Source organism: Tachyglossus aculeatus, chromosome 4 (assembly GCF_015852505.1).
Source record: "Tachyglossus aculeatus isolate mTacAcu1 chromosome 4, mTacAcu1.pri, whole genome shotgun sequence".
NCBI lineage: Eukaryota > Metazoa > Chordata > Mammalia > Monotremata > Tachyglossidae > Tachyglossus > Tachyglossus aculeatus.
In genome coordinates, this window is record NC_052069.1 from 92,274,801 (window position 1) to 92,286,896 (window position 12,096).

The following is a 12,096-nucleotide window of genomic DNA, read 5'->3' on the forward strand; positions in this document are numbered from 1 at the left end:
ATGAATGAATGAATGAATGAATCTTTCCACCCAAAATCTGCCCACCTCCAGACTTTCTCATCACTGCAGATGGCACCATGATTCTCCCTGTCTCACAAGCCTGAAACCTTGGCGTTATCCTTGACTCATCTCTTTAATTCAACACACTTATTCAATCTGTCACCAAATCTTGTTAGTTTTACCTTCAAACCACATCACTAAAATCTGCCCGCTCCTCTCCATCCAAACTGCTACTACGTTATCCAAGCACTTATCCTTTCTCATTTTGACTACTTCATCAGCCTCCTTGCTGACCTCTCTGCCTCTTGTCTCTCCCCAGTCCAGTCAGTCAATTTTATTATTGAGCACTTACTGTGTGCAGAGCACTGTACTAAGTACTTGGGAGAGCACAATATGACAATATAACAGACACATTCTCTGCCCACAACGAGCTTACAGCCTTAGATTCTGTACAGTCTACAGTTTGTACTTCACCAGATACTATCTGGGTCATTTTTCTTAAAAAAAAAGTTCACTCCATGTTTCCCCACTCCTCAGGAACCTCCAGTGGTTGTCCATCCACCTCCACATCAAACAGAAATTCCTTGTCATCAGTTTTAAAGCACTCAATCAGCATAACCCCTTCTACTTTATCTTGCTCATTTCCTTCAGCATACCCCCTTCTACCTTAGCATGCTGATTTCCTACTACTACTACTATTACTAATAATGGCATTTATTTAGTACTCACCATGTGCAAAGCACTGTTCTAAGTGCTGGGGAGGTTACAAGGTGATCAGGTTGTCCCACGGGGAGCTCACAGTCTTAATCCCCATTTTACAGATGAGGCAACTGAGGTCCAGAGAAGTAAAGTGACTTGTCCAAAGTCACACAGCTGACAATTGGCAGAGATGAGATTTGAACCCATGACCTCTGACTCCAAAGCCCATGCTCTCTCTATTGAGCCACGCTGCTTCCCTACAACCCAACATGCTCACTTAACTCTAATGCCAGCTTTACTATACCTCAATCTTATCTACCTTATTGCTGACCCATCACCCTCATCCTGCCTCAGGCCTGGAACTCCCTCCCCATTCATGCCCAACAGATCACCACTCTCTCCACCTTCAAGGCTTTATTGAAAATGCTTCTCTACCAAAAGGCCTTCCCCATCTAAGCCTTCATTTCCCCTAATCCCTCTCCCATCTGTGCTGCCTATGTACTACTTAAAACATACCCTTTAAACATACCCTTTTAGACTGTGAGCCCACTGTTGGGTAGGGACTGTCTCTATATGTTGCCAACTAGTACTTCCCAAGCGCTTAGTACAGTGCTCTGAACACAGTAAGCTCTCAATAAATACGATGATGATGATGATGATGATTTGATATTCATCCCACCCTCAGCCCCACAGAACTTAGTTTTATATCTGTTACTCAATTTAGTGTTTGTCTCCCCTTTCTAGACTTTAAGCTCCTTGTGGGCAGGGAACATGACAATCACCTCTGTTATATTGTTATCTCCTGCTTAGGACAGTGCTCTGCACATCGTTAGCACTCAACAAATATGATTAATTCATTGATTAAGGGAGAAGGGTACCCATAAAGCTGACTTTTCCTTAAAAGGGGAGTCATTTCATTGTAAATCCAAAGAGCTGTTCAAGATCAAAGAGAAGGGTGATAACACAGAAGCACAGAGTGGGGGGAGAGGGGAGAGGGGAGAGGGGAGAGGGGAGAGGGGAGAGGGAAGAGAGAGAGAGAGAGAGAGAGAGAGAGAGAGAGAGAGAGAGAGAGAGAGAGAGAGAGAGAAAATGAATGCTCCACAAGCACCAGGAAGTTCTGCACATGATCCCTTTTGGGTTGGTTTTAGATATGTTTCCATTTAATTATTTTACTACAAAAAGGATCAGAGACACAATAATAGCCTTAAACTAGGAGGAGGGAGTCATGGATTTCAGTCCTCATTCTGTCCTTGAGAAATGTTTCTGCTGCACAGACTAACCAGGTAACGAATAGAGGAGAGTAAATTGGGCAAGGCAGTGTGCACTACCTCTGAGTGAGCTCACCTTCCCCTTCCAGTGTTGTCCCACCCCTCAAAGCACCTCCTCCCAAAGATCCAGCCTCCCAAAGACTTCTTGTTCAGCCCGGCATGGAAAATTTTTTTTGGTCTAATTTGAGAAGATAAATCTAACCTCAATCCCAAAACCTGAAATATTGCTTGTAGAGAGGTGCAGTTAATTTCCTGAAATGAATTAGTTAGATTACAATGGTGTGACACATTTGATTTTTCAGTGAGGTATATGAGCAAGTATTTTACCATGGGCAGCCAGTAAAGCAGTGGTCCAATGGCATAGATGATGATAAGAATCAAAACACAAGATATTAGGCAAGCTACCTGAAAAACAAAAAACACAGGAAAATGATAAAATGTGTAGATTCCTTATTTTTCAGCACATACAGAAAATGTAAAATAATACTGTAAAATTCCCTTGTATCTGAGTGGCATCTTTCATTACAGATGGAGAAGTATCTCATAAACAAAAATTAATTTTCTTAGTCTCTTAATTATTTCCATTTCATGAATCAGAAAAATGAAGCCCTGAACTAGTGTCTCTGCATGGAAATGACCTGGATAACTGAGATTTTAAAATACTTCTGTGAATTGTCCCTGAATTTCCACAATACTGTAATTATTACTATTAATTATTATTATTATTTCAGAATCCCCAAAAGATTTTTCTCCCACCCTGGAATTTCCTTTTCCCCACAGAAATTTTCTAGACCACAGCTTTCCCCATCTGGAAAGGACTCTTAAAAATCCCCACTGACCAATTCACTACATCCCACTCACATCAACTCAACATCACCTTTAGCCCTAACACATTGTCTTCCTATTAACGGCACTGATATTAGTAGCAGTAGTAACAGTATCTTTTAAAATTGGGAGAAGAAGCATAGTGTAGTGGATAGAGCACGAGACAGAGAGTCAGAAGTCATGAGTTCTATTTCCGACTCTGCCACTTGGTTGCTGTGTGACTCTGTGTGACTCTTCACTTCTCTGTGCTTCAGATACCTCATCTGTAAAATGGGGATTGAGACTTTGATCCCTGCATTGGACAGGGACTGTGTCCAACTCAATTTGTGTGCATCCACCCCAGTACTTAATACAATGCCTGGCACATAGTAAGCGCTTAATCAATCAATCAATGAATCATATTTAATGAGCGCTTACTGTGTGCAGAGCACTGTACTAAGTGCTTGGGAAGTACAAGTTGGCAACATATAGAAATGGTCCCTACCCAACAGTGGGCTCACAGTCTAGAAGGGGGAGACAGAGAACAAAACAAAACATATTAACAAAATAAAATAAATAGAATAGATATGTACAAGTAAAATAAATAAATAGAGTAATAAATACGTACAAACATATATACATATATACAGGTGCTGTGGGGAAGGGAAGGAGGTAAGGTGGGGTGATGGAGAGGGGGAGGAGGGGGAGAGGAAGGAGGGGGCTCAGTCTGGGAAGGCCTCCTGGAGGAGGTGAGCTCTCAGTAGGACCTTGAAGGGAGGAAAAGAGCTAGCTTGGCAGACGTGGGGAGGGAGGGCATTCCGGGCCAGGGGGAGGACGCGGGCCAGGGATCGATGGCGGTATAGGCGAGAACAAGGTACGGTGAGGAGATTAGTGGCAGAGGAGCGGAGGGTGCAGGCTGGGCTGGAGAAGGAGAGAAGGGAGGTGAGGTAGGAGGGGGCGAGGTGATGGAAAGCCTTGAAGCAGAGGGTGAGGAGTTTCTGCCTGATGTGTAGGTTGATTGGTAGCCACTGGAGATTTTTGAGGAGGCGAGTAACATTCCCAGAGCATTTCTGGACAAAGACAATCCGGGCAGCGGGATGAAGTATGGATTGAAGTGGCGAGAGACAAGAGGATGGGAGATCGGAGAGGAGGCTGATACAGTAGTTCAGACAGGATAGGATGAGAGCTTGAACGAGCAGGGTAGCAGTTTGGATGGAGAGGAAACGGAGGATCTTGGCAATGTTGCGGAGCTGAGACCGGCAGGTTTTGGTGATGGCTTGGATGTGAGGGGTGGACAAGAGAGTGGAGTCGAGGATGACACCAAGGCTGCGGGCTTGTGAGATGGGAAGGATGGTAGTGCCTTCAACAGTGATGGGAAAGTCAGGGAGAGGGCAGGGTTTGGGAGGGAAGACAAGGAGTTCAGTCTTGGACATGTTGAGTTTTAGGTGGCGGGCAGACATCCAAATGGAGATGTCCTGCAGGCAGGAGGAGATGTGAACCTGGAGGGAGGGGGAGAGAGCAGGGGCAGAGATGTAGATCTGGGTGTCATCAGCGTAGAGATCATAGTTGAAGCCGTGGGAGCGAATGAGGTCACCAAGGCAGTGAGTGTAGATCAAGAACAGAAGGGGACCAAGCACTGAACCTTGGGGAACCCCCACAGTAAGGGGATGGGAGGAGGAGGAGCCTGCAAAAGAGACTGAGAATGAATGACTGGAGAGATAAGAGGAGAACCAGGAGAGGATGGAGTCTGTGAAGCCAAGGTTGGATAGCCTGTTGAGGAGAAGGTGGTGGTCCACAGTGTCGAAGGCAGCTGAGAGGTCGAGGAGGATTAGGATAGAGTATGAGCCGTTGGATTTAGCAAGCAGGTGGTCATTGGTGGCCTTTGAGACAGCAGTTTCCATGGAATGTAGAGGACAGAAGCCAGACTGGAGGAGGTCGAGGAGAGAGTTGGTGTTGAGGAATTCGAGGCAGCGCGTGTAGATGACTCGTTCAAGGAGTTTGGAAAGGAATGGTAGGAGGGAGATGGGGCAATAACTAGAAGGTGAGGTGGGGTCAAGAGAGGGTTTTTTTAGGATGGGAGAGACATGGGCATGTTTGAAGGCAGAGGGGAAGGAACCAGTGGAGAGTGAGCGGTTGAAGATGGAAGTTAAGGAAGGGAGAAGGGACGGAGCGACAGATTTCATGAGATGAGAGGGAATGGGGTCAGAAGCACAGGTGGCTGGAGTAGCACTTGAGAGGAGAGAGGAGAGCTCCTCTGAGGATACTGCTGGGAGGGATGGGAGAGTAGCAGAGAGTGTTGAGAGCCGGGGGGTTGGAGAAGGTGGGGGAGTGACTTTGGGGAGGTCAGACCTGATGGATTTAATTTTATTAATGAAGTAGGAGGCCAGATCGTTGGGGGTGAGGGAAGGAGGAGGGGGAGGAACCGGGGGCCTGAGAAGGGAGTTGAATGTACACAAGAGCTGACGGGGATGATGGGCATGGGTGTCAATAAGGGAGGAGAAATAGTTTTGTCTGGCAGAGGAGAGGGCTGAGTTAAGGCAGGAAAGGATAAACTTGAAGTGAACGAGGTTGGCATGGTGTTTAGACTTTCGCCAGCAGCGTTCAGCAGCTCGAGCATAAGAGCGAAGGAGGCGGACAGTGGCAGTGATCCAGGGCTGTGGGTTAGTGGTACGAGAGCGGTGAAGGGAAAGGGGAGCGAGTGAGTCTAGCTGAGTAGAAGCTTAACAAATACCATTATCATCATTCTTTTTAATATTAGTAGTATTAAGCCCCCAGTAGCTGCAGCACAATGTACAAAGCAATAGGGAAAATTTAATAGAAACACAAGACCCAATCCCTACCCACATGGAACTTACACTCTAAAGGTGGAAACAAACTTAAAACTATTTACAAAGAGCACTTATGAACCTAGGTATATTTTTATACATTTTTGTATGTACTTCAATCTATGACATTTGTGCACTTGATATTTGCCCCAACCCCACAGCATTTATATACATACCCTTAAATTATATTTTAAAAATTACTTATTTATTCATATTAATGTCTGTTGCCCTCTCTAGACTGTATGCTTGTTATGGGCTGGGAATATGACTGGTAATTCTGTTGTATTGTAAGCTCCCAAGCACTTAATAATAATAATAATAATTTTGGTGTTTGTTAAGTGCTTACTCTGTGCCAAGTACTGTTCTAAGTGCTGGGGGAGATACAAGGTAATCAGATTGTCCCACATGGGGCTCAGAGTCTTAAGCCCCATTTTTCAAATGAGGTAACTGAGGCACAGAGAAGTTAAGTGACTTGCCCAAAGTCACACAGCTGATAAGCAGCAGAGCCGGAATTATAACCCATGGCCTCTGACTCCAAAGCCTGTGTGTTTTGACCCCACCTCCCCTTCTAGTTATCACCTTATCTCCCTCCTACCCTTCCTTTCCAAACTCCTAGAATGAGTCACCTATACTCGCTGCCTCGAATTCCTCAACACCAACTCTCCTTGACCCCCTCCAATCTGGCTTCCATACTCTACACTCCACCGAAACTGCCTTCTCAAAGGTCACCAATGACCTCCTTCTTGCCAAACCCAATGGCTCCTACTCTATCCTAATCCTCCTTGAACTCTCAGCTGCCTTCGACACTGTGGACCACCCCCTTCTCCTCAACACGCTATCCAACCTTGCCTTCACAGACTCCGCCCTCTCCTGGTTCTCCTCTTATCTCTCTGGCCATTCAGTCTCAGTCTCTTTTGTGGGCTCCTCCTCCCCCCTCCCATCCCCTTACTGTAGGGGTTCCTCAAGGGTCAGTTCTTGGTCCCCTTCTGTTCTCTATCTACACTCACTCCCTTGGTGAACTCATTCCTTCCCATGGCTTCAACTATCATCTCTACACTGATGAAACCCAAATCTATATCTCCGCCCCTCCTCTCTCTCCCTCCCTCCAGGCTTGTATCTTCTCCTGCCTTCAGGACATCTCCATCTGGATGTCTTTCCGCCATCTAAAACTCGATATGTCCAAGACTGAACTCCTTATCTTCCCTCCCAAACCCTGTCCTCTCCCTGACTTTCCTGTCACTGTGGACAGTACTACCATCCTTCCCATCTCATAAGCCCGCAAACTTGGTGTCATCCTCGACTCTGCTCTCTTGTTCACCCCACACATCCAATCCATCACCAAAACCTGCCGGTTTTACCTCCATAACATCGCCAAGATCTGCCCTTTCCTCTCCATCCAAACCGCTACCTTGCTGGTTCAATCTCTCATCCTATCCTGACTGGATTACTGCATCAGCCTCCTCTCTGATCTCCCATCCTCTTGTCTTTCCCTGCTTCAGTCTATACCTCACTTTGCTGCCCAGATTATCTTTGTACAGAAACACTCTGGGCATATCACCTCCCCCCTCCTCAATTATCTCCAGTGGTCGCCTGTCAACCTACGAATCAAGCAAAAACTCCTCACTCTTGGCTTCAAGGCTGTCCATCACCTCACCCCCTCCTACCTCACCTCCCTTCTCTCCTTCTACAGCCCAGCCTGCACCCTCCACTCCTCTGCTGCTAACCTCCTCACTGTGCCTCATTCTCGCCTGTCCAGCCATCCCCCAGCCCATGTCCTTCCTCTGGCCTGGAATGCCCTCCCTCCACACAGCCACCAAATTAGCTCTCTTCCTCCCTTCAAAGCCCTACTGAGAGCTTAAGTGCCTCAATCAAACTAAAACATGCAAATAAGGACAACATCTTGATATATGATAGGAGCCTATCATAGATCCCCAAATCAGGTGGATGAGGTCTGCTTTGGTCAACTAACCCAACTGCCTTGAGACAGCGTGTTGGGCAGATGGGAAGCCTATCTATCTAGATAGCTGATAGGAATCACAGATCACTAAACAGGTTTTTTGACAGTTCACTAGCCCAGAAATAGAGGTATTCACAAAGACAAATTCCCCTTGATTTGATTCTAATGATCAGGGAACAACTAGAAAAGGTGTACTGAAATCCTGATGGAATGGCTCCAGAGATGTTCATAGTCACAATCTAAAGTAGGAATTAGGCAAGACTTAAATATATCTTTATGGCATTTATTAAGGGCTTGCTATGTGCATATCACTGTTCTAAGCACTGGGTAGATCCAAGTTAATCAGGTCAGACACAGTCCCAGTAACATAGTGGACTTAGGAGGGAGAACAGACAATTAATTCCCATTTCACAGATAAATGGGGATTTCATTTGCAAAGAAGCAACATAACATAGTGGAAAGAGTATGGGCCTGGGAGCAGAGTACCAGGGTTCTAATTCCATCTCTCCCATTTACCTGCTGTGTGACCTTAGGTAAGTCATTTAAATTCTCTGTGCCTCTGTTTCCTCATCTGTAAAATGGCAATTTTTCCATCTTCGACTGTGAGCTCTATGTAGCTCAAGCACTTAGTATGGTGCTCTGCATGTAGCAAATGCTCAATAAATACCACTGATAGAATGACTGTGTCTAACATGATTATCTTCCATCTAGTACAGTGCTCAGTAGAGTGCTTGGCCCATAGTAAGCACTTAAATACCACTATATTATCATTATTTTATTTTTATACCTTTAGTAAATACCACAATGACAATTAGGCTAAATAAAAAGAAAGCAGATTTCAGGTTTAGAACACTACTCAAAAAAAAAAAAAACACCTGAAAAATAAAGCCTAGCAGGGAGCAAGACCAATAGAAGATTTGTATTCTTCTAAAAGACAGTTCTGCAGGCTGAGAGACCAATCACATCAATGTTTGATAAGGACAAGAAAGGAATCAGGATGCCAAGTTGACTCAAACCAGAAGGACAAATTGGAAATCTTCAAAAAATGAAACTAAGGCCAGATCACTAAAGAGAAGTATAAAGCAACAAAATGAAATTAAGCACTTTCAAAGCCAGCATGACATTTAATGGGAGACAAAGCTAGTTTTTACAATTTGATGAGAAGAGTCTGAAAGCTAAAATACCTAGAACAGACAGGTAGGGAAGTTGATTAGAGGTGACTTAAAAGGTGGAGTCTTTTAAAATATTTTCATTTCTGTTTTTTTGAAAGAGATCAAAAAGAAATTGTTGAACCGATGCAACTCTCCTAGGATGAAAAACTGGTTATGCAAAATGTACTTGATCTAAGAAGAGAAGGTGCAAAGTGAAATCCCAAGATTTGCAGATTTGTGGAAGCTAAAATCACTTTGCAGATAAGGACACACTTAAAGTAGATGTTGCGGCATTGAACTTGTGGACAGGGAATTGAAGTTGTAGACAGAAAAGTGGGAGATAAGCTTTACCTTGAGCTAGTGTAAGACAATGCATCCGGGAAAACAATGGTCAGATGATGTTGGACTCTAAATATCTCAGTTACAACACAATAGAGTGCTTGGTTCATTATTAGTTGCCTCAATCAGTCAATCATTTGTATATATTGAGTGCTTACTGTTTGCAGAGAACTATACTAAGCCCTTGGGACAGTTCAAGGTAAAGTTGGCAAACACATTCCCTGACCACAACAAGCTTACAGTCTAGAAATACTCAAATCACTGGGTTCACGGTTCTGCATTTGCAATAAGTCCAAAAACAATTCTGGGAATCAGCAAGATTAGAAAGGTAATAATAATAATAGCAACAACAATAAAAATATTTGTTTAGTGCCAAGCACTTAAAAAAATATTTACTATGGTGTATTCATTCATTCATTCATTCGAACGAATTTATTGAGCACTTACTGTGTGCAGAGCACTGTATTAAGCACTTGGGAAGTACAAGTCAGCAACATAGAGAAGCAGCATGATTTACATGATTTACTTTTGCATGATTGGAATCTCCCAAAGTAAATGGATTTTGACTAAAATGACCTCTCAAAACCAGATGCTGAATACTTGGCTTATCCACTGCCTCCCCTCAGCTATTTCAACCATCAGGACACTCCGTATCAACAGAACAGCTATGTGATGTGAAAGGTCTAAATGATTACCATGGGAAAGCACGCTGGGTCTGGGGATGAACAATGAAACAGATCTTTTCCCTAAGCAATTTTATGGGAACTCCCCCATAGCTCAAAAAAAATCTCAATAGGATACACACGGTATGCATTTTACTAACAATCCAGTATCTTTTTCCACTGGCCTATGGTTTTCACAGCTTCTCTCCTTTTGTCCAGTGTCCATTAAGCAGAATATTATGAAGACAATTAATTTCAAAATAAAATTATTTGAAAAGTTTTGTTTTCTAACTGATTAGAGGCAAATATGTTTTACTCCTTTCCCCCTCTTGTTCGGAAAGGCATTAGGTAAATCTTTACCACCCTTGGTCATTCTCATTAATTTGTTCAATCATTTTTATTGAGCACTTACTGCATGCAGAGCACTGTATTAAGCGCTTCGAAAGTACAATTCAGGAACAAATTGAGACAATCCCTACCCAACAACGGTCTCACATTCTCTCCTTCAGCCTGCTTTATGTCTGCCTTCAGGGAAGGATATCTCTCCAGTCCTCATAGCCTTAAATGCTCATAAGCAGAGAGCTTCAGATAATCCCCTTCAAAGTAGATTCAACCAAGTTCCTGCCAGGATATATTACAAAGAATTGCCAAGATTGCAGTAGCTGCTCCTTCTCGATTTAACCCGGGCTTTCAGGGCCAAAGGAAGATTCATAGTGACTGAATGATTGAACAAGGAGATATTTCCATAGCTCTGTAGACCAAAGGATTACTATCACCTACACATTTGAAAAAATATTGCCAAGTCCAGAAATTAAATACTGGGATAGAATAACTCACTGGCAACTCGAAACTTACCATGATGTTACGTAGATTGCAGTCATTTGTTAAATTGCAGAAAAATACTTGGATAGCTCTGAATTTTCTAAGTGATTTCAACTCATGTAATAAATATTCAAAAAAAATCCAAAGCCCAAAACAATACACGCAAAGTCCGTGCTCCCAAGAAACTGCATCCATTATAACCATAGCCGTAAAATACTCACTAACTCACAGCCTCAGACTCTCTTTAGCATGAAGGTGAATGTAAAAAAGACTTTATTTAAGGATTGTATTTAAAGATCTTTGATTTCAGTGCATTTCACTAAACTGAAAAAAAATATATAATTACTGTACTGTATTTTATCAGATTGATAAACTCAACAATCCACATGATTTCCTTTCTAAACCACCAGAGGACGCCTTCATCTCAATGGTTGCTAGTCACATGTGTCAGAAGCAAGGAAAATATGCAGGATCTGGTGTTTTCACTGCCTCTAAAAACTCTTGTAATGTCTGAAGACGTGGGTAGTGTCGTAGAAAAGCAAGAAACAATCCCAAGTTATACAGTTAATTCTTCAGAAATTTGAAGACCTCAATTCATTCATTCAATCGTATTTACTGAGCGATTACTGTGTGCAGAACACTGTACTAAACGCTTGGGATGTACAAGTCAGCAACATATAGAGACGGTCCCTACCTAACAACAGGCTCACAGTGAACAAGAATGAATTTTGGACATGATGAATGCTCTCCTTGACAGAGGCAAAAAAACAACAACTGTTCTTTCCTGTGGAAATTACCTGTGTCTTGGCACCAGTGCTATAAAGTCCCGCTGTCCTTCCCATGGCTGCAGCACTTGGTATGCAGAAGAAAAATGAAGGAATCACATTGCTGAGTCCATGAGCCAAAAACTCCTGCAAAGATTAAAAAACAAAAGCAAAAATGTCCTCTTGATTGGAAGGTTAAATGTTTATAGGCAACTTAGCAGAAAACTTCACGAATGAGCCATCACTCCATGAGCCAAAAACCCCTGCAAAGATCTTTTTAAGCCATTTTGATTGGAATGTTAAATGTTTATAGACAACTTAGCAGGGACTTTTATGAATGATACCCTCAAGCAATTTCAATTCAGCAGTCTTGAATTTAAGATTATGGAGAACATTTATAGCCATTTTAGTAGTCTCGGTCTTGGTCAATCACTCAATCAGTGGTATTTAATAGAGCACGCACTCTGTGAAGAACACTGTACTAGGTATTAGGGAGAATACAATATCAATCAATGGTATTTATTGAGTGCTTACTGTGTGCATAGCCCTGTAATAATAACAATAGTAGTACTTGTTAAACACTTACTACGTGCCTAGAACTGTTCTAAGCACTGGGGTAGATTGGACTTTGAGCAAGTCCCTGCCCCACATGGGGCTCACGCTCTTGTCCCCATTTTTATAGATGAGGTAACTGAGTCACAGAGAAGTGAGTAACTTTGCTCAAAGTCACACAGCAGAGCTGGGATTAGAACCCAGGTCCTTCTTACTCTCAGGTCCATGCTCTATCCACTGAACCATGCTGCTT

General features: G+C 43.2%; 1 protein-coding gene across 1 annotated transcript in view; it reads right to left on the reverse strand.

Annotated features, from left to right (window-relative positions):
- The window catches only part of SLC26A7 (solute carrier family 26 member 7), a 167,023-nt gene that overhangs the window by 61,338 nt on the left and 93,589 nt on the right, over nt 1-12,096 (reverse strand). The window contains exons 8-9 of the mRNA XM_038745336.1: nt 11,325-11,438; nt 2,295-2,372 (exon numbers count right to left, since the gene is read on the reverse strand). Coding sequence (XP_038601264.1) covers nt 2,295-2,372; nt 11,325-11,438 — 192 coding nt within the window. The remainder of the gene's footprint in view (nt 1-2,294; nt 2,373-11,324; nt 11,439-12,096) is intronic.